This window comes from Lissotriton vulgaris, chromosome 3_1 (assembly GCF_964263255.1).
Source record: "Lissotriton vulgaris chromosome 3_1, aLisVul1.2, whole genome shotgun sequence".
NCBI lineage: Eukaryota > Metazoa > Chordata > Amphibia > Caudata > Salamandridae > Lissotriton > Lissotriton vulgaris.
In genome coordinates, this window is record NC_141689.1 from 1,351,686,705 (window position 1) to 1,351,710,062 (window position 23,358).

General features: G+C 48.4%; 2 protein-coding genes across 4 annotated transcripts in view; both read right to left on the reverse strand.

Annotated features, from left to right (window-relative positions):
• The window catches only part of LOC147727877 (tyrosine-protein phosphatase non-receptor type 9-like), a 1,887,882-nt gene that overhangs the window by 1,187,742 nt on the left and 676,782 nt on the right, over positions 1–23,358 (reverse strand). The window lies entirely within an intron of this gene.
• On the reverse strand, positions 379–5,841 carry LOC147727880 (uncharacterized). The gene is made up of 2 exons (XM_086963193.1): positions 5,340–5,841; positions 379–4,675 (listed from the first exon to the last, which is right to left on the reverse strand). The coding sequence occupies exon 2, from the start codon at positions 4,584–4,586 to the stop codon at positions 3,072–3,074; it is 1,515 nt and encodes a 504-aa protein (XP_086819319.1). The 5' UTR covers positions 4,587–4,675; positions 5,340–5,841; the 3' UTR covers positions 379–3,071.

A 23,358-nucleotide genomic window follows, 5' to 3' on the forward strand; every position in this document is an offset into this window, starting at 1 on the left:
TGCCTCCTAGAGAATTTCTTGGCAGATTATTAAGACTACGTTGGAAACTTATTAGATGTTTGACCCACCCGTCACGCGAACCTAATACCCTCGTTGTTATAGATTGCTTTATGTCACGGTTTTTTCTCTCCACTACCGCATTTCCCTCGGGATGGAATGGACTTAGAATACCGTATTGCAATGCCCATTCTGGCCATGGCCTCCTTGTAAGCCCGAGAGCTAAACGCAGGACCCTGGTCAGAATGTAGCATGCCAATTGCGTATGTGCCGATAAAGACCCGCAAATCTCTTATAACAGTTCTGGCGACGGCCGAGCGCTGGGGCCACATCCAAATTAATCTCGTCCTAGTAGTTGTGGGACCGCATACGTCCGTTGGGTCGCCTGCATGTAGACAGTCTAATGCTATCTAACAGAGGTGTCTGGGCTGGACTGACTGTGCTATTGTCAGTCTCCTGGTCCAGTTCCTGACTGCGATCTCTATTGCAGTCCTGACAATCCATTGCAAAGTTATAAACTTGCACGCTCATTCGATGCCACCAGTATCTTGATTGTAATTCTATTAGAGATTTCAGGATATCTTGGTGCCTCAGACCCATTCCCATGTGTGCTTCTTGTATCAAGAAGATTCTCCGGTTCGTGTTTGGAATTACTCTATCCCCCACTCCAGGAATTTGAGCAAACGGAACGGAGTTTGCATCTATTATGTATGTATTTCCGAGTGGATAATTTAGCGGTAACGCCGCATAGTTGCCTTTCAAAGAGGCTTTTACTGCTAGTAGCGTTTCACCGTCTATTTGTTTTTTCGTACGCTTTTTTGTAGCTACGGAATCCGGTTGACCCGCTGCGGCTCTGTCAGCCAATGAATTCCCTGCAACGTGAACGCCATCACTTTGAAGACTCTGGGTATGTATCACGTGAGTCTTTCGTAGTTCATTCTGCAAAAGCACTACTTGTTCCCATAGTTTTTTATGCTTTATTGTGGCACCTTTCTTATCTTTGTAACCGTTTTTTATCCAGGTCTGCATGGAATTATTGTAAGACTGGACGCAGAAATGCGAATCGCACACTATCAGTGTGGGGAATTTGCGATCAGCATTTTCAAGCGCCATCTTTAGAGATCTTATTTCAGCTCGCTGAGCTGTACAGTTTCTGAGTGATTCAGTTTTAGTGACCATCGGTCTAAATTTACCCAAGCGCCAGCGACCTTTAACAATCGTGCACGATGCATTGAAAATTTGTTTTTCCACAACGTAGTGTTGTGCAAATCTGTCCGTGTAGATTACACAGGTGTAATGTTCGAGAGGCAGAATTTCGATTGACAGAGGACATTCATTTTCATAGTCCAGATATTCTCGTTTTTTCATTTTCGGAACAAATGCGTGTTTCACGTCTTCTGTTGCAAGAGAATTTTCCCATTGTATCCATTTTGGATCTAGAGCTTTAGCATTTAGAATGCCTGGTCTTGTTACTGCCTCGCGGGTTGATACTGCTGTTAATACAGATATGCTCTTACCTTGGGCTAGGGCTCTTTCTTTTGCTACAGCAGTTTGAACAGCAGTTAGAATTTTTTCAGTAGAACTGAATTTCATTTCAGCTTGTGTGTAAAAGTGTGATTTGTCAGCTATTGGTACCGTTTCTCCCTCATTAGAGGTCAGGTATGTGAATCCGCATCTTCCTGGGATGACTCGGATTACAAGGTTGCGTTCGTTTGCGCATGTTTGCAGTTTTGTTTTAGTTAACATGTCTGTTTGTAATGATCGTAAAATTTCCGTGTGTTTCTGAGTCCAACTAATTGGTTTAAAATCAGGTTTTATTAGTTCGTAGAGAGGTTTAACCCTCTCTGCATAATTTAGAATGTATGTTCTTCCGAAATTCAGGAAACCTAGAATTGATTGTAAGTTTTTCAGCGTTTATGGAGATTACACTACTGCACACTTCTTTAAGAAGTTGTCTGCTAGGCTTTTGCCTTTACTCGATAACTCATATCCTAAAAATAGGACTGTTAAGTGGGCAATTCGTGACTTTTTAAAGTTGAATTTGTACCCTTCAGATGCGAACCCAAGTATGATGGTGTTCACTCTTTTCAAGTGTGTCTCCAGGTCATCGTCTGTAAGATAGATGTTGTCGACATAAGATAATGCCTCATCATCATACATTTGTAGTAACTCTGTAACCCTGACGTGTATCAAAAGGGCTGTTCTTGAATCCCTGTGGGAGACGACAAAATTGTTTTTGGGTCCCCATGCTGGAGAAAGCGGTCAAATATCTGCTTTCAGGTGCTGTGTTTTGACAGAAGAAACCATTTGAAATATCTAATGTCGTTTTATATTTCTTGCGCACAATGTTATTCATTAGTGCTGCACTGTGTGAGTTTTGTACTGCAAAAGTTTTGCAACAAGAGTTTAGGTGTCTGTAGTCCAAAACTAGATGATATCAATTGTCTGGTTTGGAGACAGGAAACAAAGGATTGTTCATTTGTGAGGTGCATGTTTCAACCACCCCCCGATATTCAAGTTGATCTAAGATCTCTCTGACTTGTTTTTTAGCTTCTTGCTTAACAGGATACTGCCTCTGAGCAGTTGGTTGATTTTTTAACTGGATTTTAATCCTCATCCCATCCTACATGATTTTTATATAATGCAGGGGCTTGGGCCACTGCCCATTTTCTAGCAAATGTGTATTTTTTATGTATTGGAATGTGATTTGAGAAGGCAGGCATAATCATTTCTTCGCCATGTGAGCACTCCCTGACAAACTCTGGTGGCCAGTCTTTCTCTGCTAAAAGCATATCATAACCTTTAGATAGATTTTCCCAGAAGAGACGTGTTATTTTCCTAGGTTTATCTCCCTCCATATGTAATGTTATTTCATATAGTTTATGGGGCATGCTAACTCTGGTGTCTGCAGTTTCCACCTGAATATATTCATTCGTGTCCACTGTCTCCAGAAGATTCATCAGGATCTTGCGAGCTATGGTCACTTCTGCTGCGCTGTCTAGCATTGTCTGGGCCCACTCTCCATTTTTCAGTTGTGTCCTCAGAATTCTCGGCATGTTTTACTTTAATACTGGCTACCTTCTTTCTGGGAAATTGTAATTTTTTATTTGATGAGCAGGTTCCTTGTCTTTGGACTTAACGTGCTCTTCTTTATGTTCTGACCGTCCTCTTCTTTCCGATTTCTGCGAGGAAGTCTGAAATGATCGAGAGGGACGTGTATCAATATCTTGATATCTGTCAGGTTTTCTCAAATTGTCCCTATTTCTAAGGTTGTATCTTTTTTTAGAGGGCTCCCGTTGTGGAGACTTGCCCCCCCGTTCTGGAGATCTATCTGTTCGTTTGGGAGACCTTCCTCTGGTCTGAAACTGTTTTTCTCTGGGAGTGGTTTGTTTATTACCCTCCCACTTTTTCTTTTGAGGGTTTAGATTATTTTTAATGAAATTCTTTTCGGAATTTTCAATTAGTTGGGGTTTTAGTGGTTTCCCACCCAAACTATCTCTCCCTAATTCTTCATAGGATTTTTCAATTATTCTGTCAAGTTCAAAAGGTTGGTCTGCTATATCTGTCTCTTTCAATTTTTGGCAGATCGCCACAGATGCTGCTTCTCCTTTTATGTTGGCTAGTAATATAGCCGAGACCTGCTTAAAGTCTTTCAGTAATATCATACCTAGAGTTAAAGCAGGTTCTGGACCGTATTCATTTTGAATCTGTCTTAGTACGTCTGGTATAACCGCCATAGACGGAACACCATGTGTTTTTGTGTAGATAGAAGCAAAGACTGTGCCCCAAGTGTCACAGCCCTCCACATGTGGTGCGATCCCCATTGGGAGACAGATAGTCAGAATTCTGTGTTTGTCGTGAGGGGTAGTATAAGGAAATACTGCCTCTATTTGAGTAATTTTTTGAGCTAACCAGAATGGAATTTGTTCCCGTTTTGCAGGTATTTTACCAATACATGATTGTATATTCTGTGGTGTAATTTTATTTGTGTTCCCCTGTTGAGGGGTGTTTTGTGGAATTCTAATTGCAGGTTGGACTGTTGAAGTCCGCATGACATATTGGACCAATTGTCTATGTATTTTAATTAGTTGTTTTAGTTGAACTAAAAGTTCCTGGTCTGACATTTTTTCAATGTCTGGATGTGGTGTGTAGCTGGCTAGAACCGGCCATGTGGCTCCTGATCTACCTAGTGGACCGAGCCTGGTAATGTGATTTTGATGTTTTAGGGTGCCATTAAACCAGAGCAGGTGTTCTTGGTGTGTTAGTGGAATTTCAACGTCCTCAAAAGGGGCGTATTCCTGTGGAGATTCCTCTATTTTGTAGTAGTGGAACTTGCGTGTCACAGCATGTGCTGCTGGAAAATGTATCAAGGAATAGAATACCTCTGTCTGCCGATATTCATGGGCCTCTACCACAAATATGACTTTACCACCTCTTGATGATACTCCATTTTCTATAAGTTTCATAGTTATAGTTTTCCTTATATTGACCGGGATGATTATAGCATCCGAGTCGTCATTTTGGATTATTGTGTCATCCGCTAAGAGTTGAGCTGCCAAAGCATCTCTTTCTTCGTCACTTTCCGGCATTTTTGCTGACAGAAAGTTTGCAGAGCGAGTTTCAAGGAAACAAAGATTAGGTGCCCAATATTTTGGAACACTGTATCCTTCAACGTTGACTATGTGAAGGTAACCACCCAGGCTATCTGTATAGCAAACACCAGCTATATATTCAACTGCAACATTCCCAAAATTAGAAAACTTAAACCATAACACAAACAATCATAAATGATATCAAAAATAGTGTATTTTAATAAAAACAGGGATATATTTTTTACAATGTAAATATACAATTATAATGAATTGTTGATAAAAAGTGATATATTTTATATTTAAGAAAACACGAATTAAAAAACATTAGACGGGCAATGATACATGTCCTATCTATTGTTGCTGTGGCTGTTGTATATGAGTCTCATATACAACAGCCACAGCAACAATAGATAGGACATGTATCATTGCCCGTCTAATGTTTTTTAATTCGTGTTTTCTTAAATATAAAATATATCACTTTTTATCAACAATTCATTATAATTGTATATTTACATTGTAAAAAATATATCCCTGTTTTTATTAAAATACACTATTTTTGATATCATTTATGATTGTTTGTGTTATGGTTTAAGTTTTCTAATTTTGGGAATGTTGCAGTTGAATATATAGCTGGTGTTTGCTATACAGATAGCCTGGGTGGTTACCTTCACATTGTATGTTTTCCCTGACCCAGGATTCTCATCCGTACCAGGGGGCCCATGTTTTTTCACAAAATCCTTCAACGTTGACTAAACCAAAAACTAATACATATGAATCTCTTCCTACTAAGTTCTGGCGGATATTAACCTTTAACCCACTCCAGACGTCTATTGGAGTTTTTACGGGAAAAAGGGGTCTGTGTGAAAAGCACGACTGAGTTACTCTAGTATCTTGCGTTAGATTATCGCTTTACCAAACGTTGGGCGCCATGTAGTGTAGTTCCTATAGTCCCAATAGGCTCTGCGCATTAGAATAACATAAACAATAGTTTAGACGTAGGACTGAGGTTGACTATGTCTCTATTGAATATGTTAGACTTAATTATGAATGCCAGCTAGCTCAGAGGTCACTAGAAACTTTCTTGAGTGAACAGGAATGAGTTAACTTTCCTGAATAGACAAGAAGGGATTAGCTTCTGACAACCGCATAAACATGACAACTTTGCTCCCGACAGAATAAGGAGTATATCTTCAGAGTTGTGTGAAAACAATAGATAGCTATTTCACTCAGTCAATCGTGCATGTTTAGTTTCACCAGAGTGCAGAGAAATAGAGAGACGGGCGTTTTCAATAAAAGTTGTTATTTATTGAGCAGTCTTCTTTCTCATGCAAGAGAAGTGAATTGCCACAATTGGAAAACTTGTCATAAAGTAAAGCGCGTACAGTAAAAGGAGTATTATGAAATAATACTGTAAAAGCATTTATATGGTTTCTGAGCCATATGATACTTAAAACGGATAAAATATATACAATACATATAATGATAAAAGTTGACTAAACGTACTCAACTGGTGCTTCTAAGATACGCCTACCCCGGTGTACCTAAACTAAGCCTAGTACGAGGGAAGGAGTAAGTGAGCTGCAGTTTAAGTTAAGTTATTTTTGCCAAGAATCTGAATCAAGAATTCTCTAAGGATCTAATCAGCTCCGTACCTTGGTTTTAGAATGAAGGAGGTCTTGTATCTCTTTCTCAGGACTCGATCTCCCAGCAACCCGCAAGGGTGACTGGAAACACTGGAGCTGGATTTCTCGGCAGGAGAAAAGACATCGTCTCTCTCAGTGCGTCAAATGGGAGGGTCGGCGTCATTCGGCACTCGCATCAGGTGGGCTTTGGGTAAGTAGATAGCCACTCTGCTCCAAACCACTGTGTGTTTGCTTAAGGCAAATGCTGGTATATTTATACCAGGAAGGTGCCGAGTTTGACGTAAGGTTGGACATAAGACGCCACTAAGAACTGTCACTAAGAACTGGCAGTTCTTTCAGGACTCTCAGGAGTTCTAGGACAAATCAAAACAGAAGCAGGAGAAATTCCCGGGCTGCTGGAGGCTTGGTTTGTTTAAAGAACGCGTTGTACTTTCTAGAAGTCTAGGGAAGTAGCCTTGCCGTAGTTGGACTGCATTGGCTATGACTAAATATGGGATATGATTCTTATGCCTTTAAAAGGATATGATTTATTATAACCACATAAGGGCATGAATCGGGAATATTTAATTAGGGTCCTAGATACATTCACAACATCATCATACTCGGTTATACAAAAAAGGATAACATGCAAAAAGCATAACTTGGAAGGTTTTGAAAAAGAAGCTAAAAAACGGTGGGAAAAAAAGCATGGAGTCCCGGACAGATAATCGATGGGAATTATTTACCAGCAGCCTTGGAACTGCTAAAACAAGCTCAAAAATGGTCCTCAAAAACTTGGAATATCAAAATCAACCAAGCTCCAAAAAGAGTTCTCATAACAAGGAAGAGGAAGACAAGAAAATAAAAAAGAACATAAACTTAAAGATCCATAAGAGAAACATCAATAAACTATTGCGGCAACTATACCGAGAAGGTCCGGACAAAGAAGTCCAAAAGGAACTGCAAAAACAAAAATCCATCAAGAAGAAACTAATCTGGAACCTGAAAAGGGAGGCAGAGGAAGACCTAGGGGCTAAGCTGCTCCATGACGCAAAAGGATACAGCACCAGTGGAAGATTCTGGAAGACAGTAAACGACCTCCAGGACTCAAGAATACCCAGCATAAACTCACATATCACCGAAGAAGCCTGGTCTGAATATTTACGGCTACACTTCAATGTAACAACAAATAACTCTTCCAAGAAGCCATCAGAACTCAATAGAAAAACCTTAGACAGCATACAACCAATAGAGCCAACTTCAATGAGCTTTTCAGAAAAACAAATCATAAGCAGGATAGCAAAAGGGAAGACAGACGGGGCGCCAGGCCCCAATGGAATTCCTCCCAATTTGTACAAACGAAATCCGGAATACTGGGCAGCATCTCTTTTGCCACTATTCAAACTGATTTCTGAAACGGGATCAATTCCTTACTCATGGAAAGGTTCAATAATAACTTCAATTCACAAGAAAGGCAGCAAAAATTAACCAAAAAATATTGATGTGTTGCCTTAATCGACAACGAGGCCAAATACGATGCTGGTCTATTACTAGAGGAGCTCACGGAATGGGTAAATTAAAATGCTGTAATCCCCATCACCCAGACAGGCTTTCGGAAAAAATTAGGAACAACGACAAATATTCTGGCCCTAACTCTGCTAATTGAATCCGCCAAACTCACCAGCCTACCCCTCTATGTATGCTTCATTGACTTTACTTCAGCATTCGACAACATCAACAGAAACTTACTATGGGAGAAGCTGGCCAACAGGAAAATGCAGACAACTTTACTATCATAACTGATGCTATTACATACGGACACATGGGTACAAATCAAGCAGGGCTCAGGAGACTGCCTGTCAAGAAATGTACTGACGACCAAGGGCCTTAAACAAGGGTGCGTTCTAGCCCTGACCCTTTTCAACATTTTTATGTTGGATCTTTCTCCAAAGCTAGACGAATGCAATCCTCACTCCCCAAAACTAGGAGGACTTATTGTTTCAAACTTGATGTACGCCGATGACATCGTGCTTATTAGCCGGACGCCAATAGGGCTACAACACCTAATCAACACAACATACATCCATGCAGCTACGAATGGCCTCAGAATAAACCTCTCCAAAACAAAAGCCATGAGAATAAATGTGAAGACGGCCACATCCAAATTTCTCTGGCAAATGGGAGGCCTAACAGTGGAAACCGTGGACGGGTACAAATAGCTGAGTGTAATTGTTGACAGAAAGGGGACATTCCTCCCTCAGAAGGGAGCAATATCAAGGAGAGGTACCACAATATCGGCTGCACTGAGACATCTCAAAAAGAAAGTATCTGGCCGTAGTTTCACTCCACTCCTACAAATAATTCAAGCAAAACTAACACCGGCCATCACCTACGGAAGTGAATGCCTCCGAGGAAGGGAAGCACAGATACTGAACAATACAACAGCCAGGGCAATGTGAATGTTATTCAATCTGCCTAAATACACCTCCCAAGCACAAATAAGACTTGAATTTGGCCTGAGGAACCAAGGAATAGAAAGAATGGGTGCCTATGTCAAAAGTTGGCATAAAATACGAGGAGCCGATGCCTCATCCATGGACTACCATCTCTGGAATGAGCTATCAGGGAGAAACACGAGTGCTGCCGCAACCTATCTAAAGCATTCCATAGAAACTTTGAAGCTACAAGACGCTTGGAAGAGCAATATCTTACATAACTTGTTCAAACAACTAGCAAATAAATCTGTAAGGATCATGTCACTAATAGAGGACAAAGCTGCATTAACAAAAAGGGCTCATGGTTGGACTGTCATCCAAAACTACACCAGTAGCTCATGCCAAAGCTACTTAGGAACCGGTTTCACACGGCCTACAAAGGAGAAATTCATACGACTCAGGCTGGGTATCCTCCCATCACAAATCCATCTTCCCATGTGGAAACGGCCACAAACGCCATCAAGCTGCCGATTATGTGGGGATACAAAAGAGGACATCCTTAACTTAATATGCATCTGCAAAGGTCTGGACAAGGAGCGCTGACAACATCTAAAGCCAACCCTAAAGAAACTGGAAATAAGGACATGCCTGCAGGCAGTCAAAGCATGCTTCGATGGAAAAAACATCCAATTAGCAAGTCATCTGGTAAAAATCCTGGAAAAAGCTGGTAAGAAGCAGAATGACAGAAGGGAGAGCCCGGAAGAAACTAACCCACAAAACATTTAACTCCGACTGCCGCCCCAGTAAGCCTCTACCACAAACTCAAGCCACGATCACCACGGACGGGTCACAAACTCTTAAGAATCTGTAAAGGCTGCAGGGAGTCTATGGGCTTGCTTTTTATTTTTTCACATACCTTAGACGGCCCTGCACATAACTGCTCCAAGAGCCCATTGCGGTACGGACAAGAATAAAGACCCTTCCTGTCTACACAATGACTTAGCATTTAGATAAGCGAAAGCCTAACGTCTTGCACCATATATTTTTTTAGCTTCAAGTAGTTCTTATAAAAATTTTAAGTTAATTTTACTGAAATGTTTGATAGCAATGTTTTATTAGACAAAAATGTTACTTTAAGTTCATTTACATGTAAATATGCTGATTGCAATGGTTTTAATTAACTGAGCAATGAAGAATTACTTACTTACTTACAAATTAAAATTTGCCCAAAAAATCCCTGGCGTCTAGTGGGCTTTTTTTCCTCCCTGGGGGGGTAGATTGGGGGCTACTGCCCCATCTGCCACTCAGGGGGTGCAGAAAGCCTACTAGACGCTAGGGATTTTTTTGGGCAAATTTTAATTAGGGTGGGGGCTGTCCAAAACAGTATGCCAATGGGGGTGTGGCCAAGGCGGCAAACATGGCGGACGCAGCCTGAGAGAGCTCCGTCCCGCCGCCGAAATATCCGTCACTTATCCTCAATCTCCCCAACCCTGAGACGTCTCAGTAGTGATATATTGGCGTTGGAGGTGGCGGGGAAGCCCTGACGGCGATTTGCGGAGCTCCGATTGCCTGCTCGGCGGCGGTCCGGGACCTGTGGTGGGGAGGCCTGCCGGTTCTGCGGAAGCCGGGACCTCGAGCCCGAGTGTGCCTGGGCGGAAGTGAGGCGTGATCGGGTCCGGCGGGGAGCAGTGGACGGAAAACCTACATCCGGCGCACGGCGGGCCACAGTGAGTAGACCGTGCCGCACTGCTGCAACGGAGCACCCGCTGCCACACCTGGGAGTCTGAGGCTGCACAAGCTGCGGGCCGGGGGAGTGCGAAGGGGCCGGGTCGCGGTCGTGTCGGACCGCGGGGGGAGTCAATAGTGCTGTGGATACTACGGTGGCGATATCCTGTGTTGTCCCCCCCCCCACCCCCTGGCGAGTTGAGAAAGACGGTGGCCGCACTCGCGGCGGCGGGGGCGGAAGTAACATACTGCGCCCAGATGAGACCCTGACCCAGCCACACGACACACGAGGCGGGCCACGGCGAGCACCCTTCTCAGCAGCGCGATCGAGCCACTGGGGCGACCTCTGAAGAGGGTATGCTGGAGAGCTGACACCTGAGCCCTGGATGGACATGAGCTGGCCGAGACGCGGAGGGCCCAGGTGGCTGGGGCAGATGATCCAGCGCAGACTAGCGACTACCTGCGTGCCTTGAGGCCCCGGGCTGTTGTAGAGAGGGGATTGTACCTCCGGAGTAGCTCCTGGACAGGTCTGTAACACGTGTGCCCCCCCCCCGCATTGGGTTTGGACTAATTGCCTCTGGCTGGAGATCATTGAAGGTGGCAACGTGTCATTGGAGCGACATCATAGGTGGCAACACAGTCTGAGAAAGGCCCGGCCACAGCCCTGTGATCAAAGAGATTGGGGTGCCCGACCTGCAGCCCCTGCGGTGCTCCGAACCTAGTGCCCGTATCGAGTGGCAGCCATGACGAGGGGTGGAAACAAAGGAGGCGCCTCGAAGCAAGGCACAATAGATAAATTTACTGGGCCAACTGGAGGAACCGGGGCATCTGGAAGCGCCCAGACGTCTGGGCCGGACAATGCGGCCCTTATGGCAGCGATAACACAATCCAGGGACATGCTAGAGGCAAAAATAGGGGCAGTTGGAGCTGATGTTACCTTGCTGCGTCAAGACCTGCGTAACGCCGTGGCCCGCATCACTGAGACTGAGACCAGAATTACCGACGTAGAAGACGACGTGGCGACACTCAAGAAGAAGGTGGCCAATATGGAAGGGATTCAAAAGGGCCTTGCAATGCGAGCCGAAGACGAGGAAGGACGTGCTCGGCGGAACAACCTGCGGTTCGTGGGATTTCCGGAGGGCTGTGAGAAGGGCGACATGGAAGCCTTTCTGACCCAATGGTTGGAGGGGTGGCTCCCTCCGGAGTCCCTTTCGCGCTGTTTTATAATTGAACGCGCGTACCGAGCACTGACCCAGAAGCCGCCTGAGCGAGATCGCCCGCGGCCTGTGATAGCCAAACTGCTTAATTATCATCACCGCGACACAATCCTGCGACAAGCACGAGTGAAGGAGCCATTGTTATTTGAAAATCACAAAATCCTCATATTCCCAGACCACACCAGGCTAGTCCAGCAACAACGCCAGTCCTTCACTGCGGCTAAGGCGCGGCTGCGAGGCCTCAATCTCCAGTATGCCTTGCTCTACCCGGCCCGCCTGCAGGTGGTCTTCCAGTACCGGACTCACTTCTTTGATACTCCAGAGGAAGTTTTTGCCTGGACAGACGAAACGGTCCGCATCAGAGTTAACACCCCTCCGAGTCGGGACTCGGATTCATCATCCACGGCGGGGCCCCCGAGGACCCCTCGACGCTCGCGGAGCAGGAGTAACTGGAGGTCACGCACCAAGAAGAATCCTCCTCTTAATGTTGGCGCGGCAGAAGCGGCCGAAACTACAGACTCTCAGAATCCGGATGCATGAGACCCAAAGACACTTGGCAGACTACGGACAAAGCTCTAGAGAGAGGTCAGAGGTCGGCGCCCGTCCCTTGGGCGACGGAACCCCTTTGCAGTCTATTGACTAAGATACCTGATGCATCAGCATTTAGACAACCCTGAGACGTGGGTTGGGGAGACGAAGACGAGAGGGCGGGCATAACCCCTCGGTTAGAGGAGTTAGTTTAGTGTGGGGTAAGTTGGGACTGTGTGGGTAGTTCATGGGGATCCATTGGAATAGTGGGTCTCTAACCTCCCGTTGGGGGTCGGAGATAATCTATACCGCAACAGGTACTTCATTGTTACTGAGGTATGGGGTGGGGGGTGGCGGGGAAGTTGAAAGGGTGACTGGGAATGGGGTGGGGATTGGGGGGTTTGTTGGGTGTGTGTTACAGGGGGATACGGGAGGGGGGGTTGCGTTTATCTGCACAGTTTTCTTTTGGGTCCTATTGAAGCGGGATGTGTGTGTGTGGCCTCTAGCGCACGGGTTGTATGCTCTTCAGTCCATGGATGGCGGTTGAGGCTTCCAAATCAGGCCTACAAAGGGCATCGATGCGTGTTGTGAGCTGGAATGTACGGGGGATGCTGGACAGGATAAAAAGAGTAGCAGTCCGGCGACAAGGGAAGAGGGACAGGGCTGATGTGTTGCTGTGGCAAGAGACTCACCTTATGGGTTCCAAGACCCTTAGTCTACAGCTATATGGCTACCAGCAAGTGTTTCATGCTGGGTTTGTGAGGGGATCTCGAGGGGTAGCCATCCTGGTGCACCGCAAGCTGTCCTACACTCATGAGATTCAGTGGGCCGATACGCAGGGCAGGTATGTGTTTATTCAGGGCAAGATAGGCACTGAGCAGATAGTCTTTGGGAGTGTTCACGCCCCGCCCCAGCTTCAGGTTGCCCTTATAGAAAAATTATTTGGTGTGTGGGTCGAGATCCCCGATGTTATGGCAGTAATTGGCGGGGACTGGAACGATGTGATGAATGCACGGATGGATCGACACAGGCTGGGGGGTGAGGTGCCATCGGATACACCTACTAAACTGAATGGCATGGTGAGAGGAATGGGATGGGTAGATACATGGCGACAACAACACACCCAACATCGTGAATACACATATGTCTCAGCAGTACACAAGTCCTTTTCTAGAATTGATTACTTATTTGTCCCCCATGCCTGGGTCGGGAGGGTAGAAGCCACGACGATACTGCCACGTGGCCTGTCGGACCACTCCCCGGTAGTGGTTGACCTACTTCTTGATAGGAGACGGCAGCCATTCAGATGGCGCCTTTCCACATGGCACCTGCAACAAGAAACCTATCAGTCCCATATGAGGGAGGCTATTGCTCACTACTGGAGCGATAATGATCACCCCGATGTGGATGCCATGACCCTCTGGGAGGCTCTGAAGCCCACACTTCGCGGGGTAGACATTGCTTGGTGTGCGGCTGCCCGCAGGGCACGTAGGGAAGACCTAGTGAAAGTGTCAGACCGAGTCAGAGACCAGGAAAGCAGATGCAATGCTGACGGGGGTGAGGGGGATGTACGACAACTTTTGCGGACGCAGCAGTCGTATGCCTCCTTGCTGTTAGATGAGGCTCGGCAGTTGTGGTTGGCGACTCAGAGTAGGATCTACCAGTGGGGCGACAAATCCAGCTCGATGCTGTATAGGCTCTGCCAAAGCACTTTTCACGCGCAGTCCCTGCCGTGTCTTTGAGATGAGACGGGAACGCCCATGACGGCCCCGGCGGACCTAGCGGCCAGCTTTGCACGATACTATGAGGCACAGTACGCCCCCGAGAACTCCTCTCAGTGAACAACATTGACAAGTTCCTGGCTGATCTCCCGCCACGGTCAATTTCGGATGAGGGGCGGGCTCGACTAGAACTCCCCTTGTCGGCGGAAGAACTCGATGCGGCCCTCTGGGAATTAAACGTAGGCAAGGCCCCCGGACCCAACGGATTCCCTTGCAAATTCTTTAAGAAATTTCACCTCCAACTAGGTACATACTATGGCAGTGCATTAGAGGCAGCCAGAGAGTGTGGCCGACTCCCGAGGGACTGGCGGCACGCTGAAATTGTGGTCTTCTGCAAACCAGGAAGGCCCCCCGACCAACCCGAGTCCTACAGGCCAATCTCATTATTGAATACCGAACCTAAAATATTGGCGAAAGCGCTGGCCAATCGCCTTCTCCCGTATCTCACTGAACTCGTCCATCCGGACCAGGCCGGGTTTATGCCCCACAGGGCAACAAGACACAATGTTAGGCGCGCACAGGTGGTGGTAGAGGCGGCCCGAGCGGCGGGGATTCCTGCGGCCCTTCTACTGGCCGATATAGATAGGGCCTTCGACTCGGTAAGTTGGGTCTACCTCCGTGCGCTTCTGTCCCGCCTGAATTTGGGGCCCCACTTCTTGTCCTACCTACAACTATTGTACACAGATCTCACGGCGTCGGTGAGAGTGGCTGAGGCAGTGTCCGCTTCCTTTTCTATAGGTCGGGGCACGAGGCAGGGATGCCATACCTATTTGCCCTGGCTATGGAACCATTGGTGGCATGGGTCCGAATAGACGCACAGATGCGGGGCATCGAGTGGAGAGCGGGACCCTCTGATAGAATTGCTCTCTATGCAGATGATGTCCTATTTTTTCTCACGGACTTGAACAGATCTGGGCCACGGGTCCTCGACATCATGCACATTTTTGGGGAGGTATCGGGCCTTCACCTGAACCTGCGTAAGTCAGTGCTGTGGGTGCTGGGGGAGCGTCGGGACTTGGGGTCCTGGGCGGCGACATTGCAAGAAGCGACAGGAGGCATTAAGTATTTGGGGGTATTAATGACGGATTTGCATGGAGTCTCCTGGACGCGCAATGTTGTGCCCGTATGGGAGCGTATCCGCTCAGACATGACTACGTGGTCCCGTATGCCCCTGAACGTGTACGGCCGCTCGGCCATATTTAAAATGGTGGCCCTCCCGCGTCTCATATATCAATTACAAAATCACCCGTATCCTATTTCACCGCAGTGGTTCAGGCAGGTAAATTCGGCGCTTAGCAACTTCCTCTAGGCTGGGAGAGTGGCACTCCGCACGTGTTTTCTTTCCACATACTGTGGTGGCCTAGCAACGTCAGACATCCTGTCCTATTATCAGGCTTCTCATCTATTGATACTGAATGATTGGTGGTATGGGGATCGAGGCGACCCTGCCTACGCCCTGGAGCAATACCTGATGGACCCTGACACGCTACACGTCATACTATATTCGGCTGTTAAGAGGAAGAGGCTTCCTGTGGTGGAATAGACTGACGAGAGAGACCCCATTGTAACAAAATGGGCAACTGCCAGCATTGCTGTCCCTACAGGGATTCCGTGGCTGGGACGCGATTGGCATCTCGGCCATAGGCCACGTTGTCAGAGGCACGACCCTTAAGTCGTTCCAAGAGTTACGAGAGGAATATGACATGCCCCGGACCCAGTTCTTTAGATATCTGCAGTTCCGCCGTACTATTACACCCACATTGAGGGGCCTCGACTCTTTGCCCGAGTTTAGCCCCCTGGAAGCTAAGGTTTTCATGGGGGAATTGGAAAGCAAAAAGATATCATCTGTCTACCAAACACTAGTTACACATTGCTCAACTTCCCTAGACTCACTGCGGGCTAAGTGGGAGAATGACCTGGGTGCGTTTGAGGAGGAAGACTGAAGAGAGGCGCTTGAAGCTCCGAGAGGAGCGGCCATTGCGGTCCGACTGCGATTCATTCAGTTCAAATATTTACATAGGGCCTACTATACTAGAGAACGACTGTGGAAGGCTGACATGATTGCGTCCCCTGATTGTCTGAGATGTGGCAGAGAGATGGGCACTTTTCTGCATACAGTTTGGGCGTGTGATGGACTTAGGAGGTTTTGGTCGGGAGTGTGGGACTGCTTGTCGGAGGTGTTGGGCTGGGACCTCCCCCGCACACCACAATTGGGCCTCCTCCATGTACTAGAACAGGTAGGAGGAAATATCTATAAACGCCACTTGCTGTTGTTGGGCCTCACGGTGGCCAAGAGAGACGTGGCCCGAGCCTGGAAAGACCCCAGGGCCCCCCTATTGGGTGTGTGGAAAAGGAGACTTGACTTCTATATGGGACTGGAGCGCCCGATCTTCGAGGCCAGGGGCTGCCCCCGGAAACACTATAAGATTTGGAAGAAGTGGGCAGATTATAGAGGATTGTGGCTGGAGCCGCCGACTCATGGTGAATCTTAGGAAAGACATTTGGACATTGAACCCGTGTGATGAGGAATACACACTAAATGTATTTTGCTATGCTTTTATTTATAGACTGTCTAGACGCTGTGCAGGGGGTGGGAGGGGGGGTTTTGGGTGGAGGGAGTGGGGGGGTGAGGGGAGGGGGGACATGGGGTAGTTTCTTATATTTAAACGGCTGTTTGAATTGCTTTAAATGCGATTATTACTTTCATGCTCACAGCTACTCCGGTTTTCGGTGCGCTGTATGTATCATGTAACTTTTCAACAGCACAATAAAATTTTGTTCTGAAAAAAAAAAAACAGTATGCCAATGTCCCCACCCTAATTAAAATTTGCCCCAAAGAATCCCTGGCGTCTAGTGGGCTTTTTGCCCCCCTGGGGGGCAGATTGGCATCTACTGCCCCATCTGCCCTCCCCCCGGGGGCAGGAGGGCTGTAATTTTTGCGGGGGAGGAAGTGGGGGCAACAGCATGCCCGTTTTGGGCAGCCTCCACCCTAAATAAAATTTGACCCAAAAAAATCCCTGGCGACTAGTGAGCTTTCCCCTCCCCGGGGGTGCAGATTGGGGGCTAGTGCCCCCATCTGTCCCTCAGGGGGGGCAGAAAGCCCACTAGACGCCAGGGATTTTTTGGAGCAAATTTCACTTAGGGTGGGGGCTGCGCAAATCGGGCATTCCAATGCCCCCACCCTAAATAAAATTGGCCCAAAAAAATCCCTGGCTACTAGTGGGCTTTTTGTCTCCCCGGGGGGGGGGGCAGATTGGGGGCAATTGCCCCATCTGCCCCCCAGGGGGGGCAGGAAGGCTGTCATTTTTGTGGGGGAGGGGTTGGGGCATCGGCATGCCCGTTTTGGGCAGCCCCCACCCTAATTAAAATTTGCCCCCAAAAAATCCCTGGCGACTAGTGAGCTTTTACCCCCGGGTGCATATTGGGAGCTAATGTCCCCATCTGTACCTCAGGGGGGGCAGAAAGCCCACTAGACGCCAGGGATTTTTTGGGACAAATTTTAATTAGGGTGGGGGCTGCCCAAAACGGGCATGCCAATGCCCCTACCCTAATTAAAATTTGCCCAAAATAAATCCTGGCGTCTAGTGGGCAGATTGAGGGCTACTTCCCCATCTGTCCCCCAGGGGGGCAGGAAGGCTATAATTTTTTTCAGGGAAGGGGTGGGGGCATGGGAATGCCCGTTTTGGGCAGCCCCCACCCTAATTCAAATTTGCCCCAAAAAAATCACTGTTGTCAAGTGGGCTTTCGGCCCCCCCCCTCTCCGAAGGGGCAGATTAGGGGCCAATGCCCATCTATCTCCCAGGGGCGGCAGAAAGGCTGTAATGGTGGCAGGGGGTGGGAGCATTGGCATGCCCGTTTCGGGCAGCCCCACCCTAAAAATAATTGCGCCCTAAAAAATCCCTGGCGTCAAGTGGGCTTTCTGCACCCCCGGGGGGGGGGGGGGCGGGGGCAGATTGGGGGGCTACTGCCCCCATCTACCCACCAGGGGGGGCAGAAAGGCTTTAATGGTGGTAAAAAAACTTCAAAAAACAAATCCCTGGTGTTTAGTGGGCTTTTTGCCCCCCGAAGGGGCAGATTAGGGGCAAATGCCCCATCTGCCCCCCGGGGGGGGCAGAAAGACTATAATGATTGCGGCAGGGTTGGGAGCATGAGCATGCCCGTTTTGGGCAGCCCCCACCCTTATTTTTACTTTCTAAAAAAAACCCTGGTGTCTAGTGGGCTGTCCGCCCCCCCGAAGGGGCAGATTAGTGTCCAATACCCCATCTGCCCCCCGGGGGGCAAAAAGGCTGTAATCGTGGTGGGTGGGTGGGGGCATTGGCGTGCCCGTTTCAGGCAGCCCCCACCCTAAAAAAACTTCAAAGGTGTTTAGTGGGCTTTTTGCCCCCCGGGGGGCAGATTGGGGGGCTACTGCCCCCCAGGGGGGGGCAAAAAAACTAAATTGTGCCAATTTACATTGGGGGAGCAAAGGCCCTTGCCCAAGGGGCCGCTCACCCCTCCCTTGTGTCTAGTGGGTGGATCCCTGCTTGGTGATCGCCCCTCCTGTGGCGATCCCCAAGCAGGGATCCACGGGGGAGGGGTACCATTGGAAAGGGGAGATTATCCCCTTTCCAACAATACCTCTCCCATCTTTCTATGTGCTCAGGGGGCTGAGTATGCCCCCTGAGCACGTAGAAAGGGAAACTGAAATAAGCCTCTTTGCTCATTTCAGTTTCGGTTTCACTGGGGGGGGGGGCTCGTTAGCTGGGGAAGCTCTTCCCCGGCTCCCGAGGCTTTGGGGGAGAATTGGGAATCCCTCTGGTGCCCGTATCAGAGGGATTTTCGGGGATGGGTGTCATGACGAGCTGAGCTTGTCATGAGCACACGAGCACTGTGTGCCATGACAAGCTCAGCTCGTCCTGAGCACCGAAGGGGTTACATTTCTTTTTCCAAACTTAACAACCCTGTAACCTTTGTTTTTTTTAAAGGGAATTGCTAAGGTTTTTCAAATTCTTTGGTTTTGTAAGTGAATTTCTGTGGTTTTCTATTAGTAGTCATGAGTGCAGAGTGGTGGGGAAAAGGGGCGGGCCTTCGACCAACTTCCAGGAATCCTGCTGTGTGGACTTACTGGAGGCAATAGGCGGGCTTCTGGGCCCTCAAGAACCCTCATCATTCAAGAGGACTTCATCTCCCAATCAGCAGTACACCAGGTGTACTTGCGAGTGGTGGAGAATGGGGGGTGGCCTCCGAAGACCTCTCAGCAATTCCACTGTTTGGGACTTACTAGAGGCACTGGGCTTTTTCTTTTCTTTTTTTTGTAAATTAAAGGGAGGACCTCGCAGTCCCTGCTGGCTCCCTGCTTCCTACAGGAGCCGGCATTGCTTTTATATGCTTTTGTAGAAATTGTGCTCAGCTTCTTGAAAAAAAAGTGCTCTCACTTAATAATAGAAGCAGAGCAGTTTGCTATAGCTTGGTGGGAGCGGTAAAGCTTACGCAAAGCCACAGAAAACAGCTATGTCCAAGGGGTATGAACCCCGGGACATAGCAGGAGCTGGACCTGGAGGGTGGCGATCCCCAGGGCCATCTAAGGCTCCAGGAGGGGGGGCACACGGCCCCCTCACCTTTCTTAGCTTTTGCCCTGGGGAGGTGGTGCTCCCCAGGGCTGCGGAGGGGTCCAGGGGCCCACCTTAATTAAAATTAAAGCAATGGTAAAGGTGGCCAGCCCCCGCATTCTTTAAAGCCCCGGGGAGGTGGCAGTCCACAGGGCTGGGAGTGTCCAAGAGGCCCTCCAACTGATAAATAAATAAGCCCTGGGAAGCAGCAGCGGCTCCACAGCTAAGGAGGAAGAGTGCCGCTTTACTGCATTTTGAGCAGTGGAAAAATAAAAACAATACATAATATTAACACTACATTATCATCATTTTATTTTTCCGTTGACAGGCAGGTTTATGGGGCGTGGCTTGGCTGTTGTCACAGCCAGCAAGGGGAGGAGTGGTGGGCACTTAAGCGCACATGACTGTTTGGACTGTCATCTTGTGCAAGTCATGCACACTTTGCATGTTCCCCACCATGCTATAATACACAGCCGGGGAAGAAACATGCACAGGCTCCCACTGCCTGTCTGAGTGCCGAACCACAGCGCTCAGACCAAACAGAGGGTTAATGTGCCTACTGCAAAAAACAGATCTGTATTTTATGTGGATAGCTGCGTGATTAGTAAAGCCAGGCATTACCAGTGATATAAAACAGAAGAAATGTATGTGAGAGAGGGGCGATAGAGAGATATGAGGCACTTTTGCTGGGTGGTAGTGAGGGTATCGGAGGAGGTGGTCATGGCAGAGGGGGCACCAAAAATGATTGTTGCATTGGTCCCCACCGGAGCTTAAAGGCTTTGATGATGGGTATGTGGCAAGGTGAAGTAATACAGTGTTTATTTAGATTGAAATCTTTTTATTTACAATTCGTTAACAAACGTTAACAGCGCGATACAGGCGTGTTCTCCAACGCAAATCTGATATTCCATCAATAGGATGTGCATAATAGAGAATCAACATTGATATACATTTAAATGACCAAAAAAGGAAACTTATTCTACCCTCCCACCCCAACCCCCACCCCGACCCCCAACTGGAAGGCTAATGCAAGACAGGCCTACTTTTCCTCTGCCTACTAGGCGTCCTGGGCTCTCCCCTGGGCGGGGGGGCTGAAAGGCGCAACAAGCGGAGGTATCTAGAGCAGGTGAACTCCCTAAACTCAGAGCCCACTAGAGTGAGAAACGGCTGCCAGAGGTCCGTGAAAGTGGAACCCTTCCCAGCTAGCCTAAGTATCATCTTCTCCATCCCCAGCACCTGCCACAAACGCTGCTGCCAACCAGAGAATGTAGGGGTGCAAGTGGTCCACCATTGGAGCAGGATGTTTTGCGTGGCTGAGCCTAGAGCAATTGCCATCTGGCGACCCCTTCGTGATCGGAGCGGATATGTGAGAGAGTTTGGGAGGCCCAAGAGTACATAGTTTGGGAAGCGTGGAAGCTGAGTGTCAAAGTGTTTGTCTATTTCATCAAGGACCTGCGTCCAATATGCATGGAGCAGTTTGCAGTCCCATAAATGGTGTACCAGCGTGCCTCGTTTCCACAACCCCAACAGCAGTCTGCACTTTGTTGAGGGTCCATCGTGTGAAGGCGTCTGGTGTGTAATACGGATATGTGAACACCTTAGTCAAAGTCTTAGTCAATCCCATGTTGCGCACTGAGTAACAGGCTATGTAATATATCCCTTCCCATTCTTTGTGACTGAGGGCCCGACCTAGGTCCCGCTCCCAGACACGAGCGCCCTGCGTTATACGTATGTGTATGGATAGCCAGCAACATTTGGTATAAATCTGAAATCAGCTTTTTATCAGAAGTGCGTGTAAGCAGCCATTTTTCGTATGGTGTGAGAAAACGCTGTTCTTGTGGCTGTATGAGTGGATGATGGGCCCAGTGCCGAATTTGAAGGTAGTGGAATCGTTCAGATTCCGGAATCCCATATATTGAACGAACCTGAGGGAAGGTAAGAATCCCGTCTAGGTTGAATAATCGCCCCAGGGATCGACAATCTGTGGCACACCACATCGCTGGTTGAAAGTCAGGGCTGTCGAAGAGCAGAGATGGGAAGGTGGGCAAATTGCACTTCTGACAAGGCTGGTCCCAGCCCTCCAGGATCGTTCTGGTAACATGAGAGGCGTAGAGATTAGTCGGCCTGTGAGCTTTACGCAGGAAGGGAATCCTTTGTAAAGGTGTGGCCACCACTACTTGGTCACTACTTGGTCTTGGAACAGCCCGTGTTTCTCAGATTCAGGTTGGCTCCATTCAACCAGATGACGAAGCTGAGTCGCCTGGAAGTAGCGCCAAAGGTCTGGAACCCCTAGGCCACCCTCCTCAGGGGGCAGCATAGTTATGGCTACCTTCATGCGGGGTCAATAGCCCCGCCAAATAAACTGCGACAATCTGTTTGATCCATCCCTCGGGTGGACGAAGGGGGAAAGTCTGGAAGACAAAGGATTTTGAGGAAGGACCGTCATGTTTATGGCAGCCACTCTCCCGAGCCAGGAATCGGGAAATGTTTCCACGGTCGTAGCTCTGCCCGGATTTGCGTCTGCAGCCTGCCGTAGTTGGCAGTGACCACCCCCAGCTGCGTAGGTGCCAGCTGGATGCCTAGGTACTGAACAGTTCCCTCTGCCCATTGAAGGGGGTGTGCGAAGCATAAGTGCTCCAGAGTCGGGGTGACATTGAAAGGTTGAGGGCTACCGATTTCTCCACATTGACTTTAAAGCCAGACGCCCGAGCGAAGCGGTCCATCTCCCCCATAAAAGCACTCAGAGCCGAGGCAGGTTCAGAGAGGCAGACCAGGATATCATCGGCCTAGAGGCTAATGGTGTGGTTATCGCCCCCAAATTTAATACCAGTGATAAAAGAGTTGCGCCGAACACTTTGGGCAAAAGGCTCTATATAAAGAGCAAAGAGCAGGGGAGAAAGAGGACACCCCTGTCTCGTGCCCCTGGTGATGGAGAGGCGAGCCAATGTGTACCCGTTAACTCAGACAGAAGCCATGGGGCGCTGGTAACAGTTAAAGATGAGAGTCCGAAACCTCTCCCCCATCCCCATGTGGATCGGTACCTGCTCCAGGAAAGGCCAGCTGACCCTATCGAAGGCCTTTTCTGCATCTAAGGTGAGGAGCATGTATTCCCCAGGAATCTGGGAGGCCTTCTCTATCAGGTAGAGCACTCATTTGGGGTTATCACTGGTCTGCGTTTGGGGGATAAACCCAGCCTGGACCGGGTCAATGAGTCCTGGCATATAGGGCACCAAATGGGAAGCTAGGATCACCGTGAAAACCTTGAGGTTTATGTTGAGGAGGGATATAAGGTGATATGCCCCGCAGTTTGTTTTGTCTTTTCCGGCCTACGAATAACCACAATGGCTGCCTCTAACATGTCCTCGGGAATAGCCCCAGCCAGCACAAAGGAGTTAAAGAGGCGAGTTAGGAGGGGCCCAAACGTTGGACAGAAAGTTTTATAAAAGGCGGGGGATTTAGCCAGTTTAAGGCGAGAAATCACTGCTATGACCTCCTCTACTCGAATCTCCCTCTCCAAATGGTCAGCCTGTGTCTGCGTGAGAGTGGGGAGGTGTGCCACTGCGCTGTAACCCTCACTAAGCGAGTTGTCCAGAGTTTGCGCCGCATATAGTTGGGCACAAAAGTCACGGAAGGTGGATGCAATGTCCGCATCGTCAGAAACAGCACTCGCACCCCGTCATAGTGTAGTTCCTGAACTCCTTATCTCTGTCTAGTTTCGCGCAGTTTGTAAGCAAGCAACCAGCCACACCGGTCCCTCCTGTGTAAAAAGTCTGGCGCAGACGGAGGGATGCATACACCGCCCTATCATTATTAATGGCTGCCAATAGGGCCCCCACTGCGCGCAGTTGTCTCCAGATCCTAGGCACCCCGGTA

Bases quoted from the DNA above. Each gene is read 5' to 3' on its own strand.
- LOC147727880 (XM_086963193.1), bottom strand. From the start codon at position 4,586: ATGCCGGAAAGTGACGAAGAAAGAGATGCTTTGGCAGCTCAACTCTTA.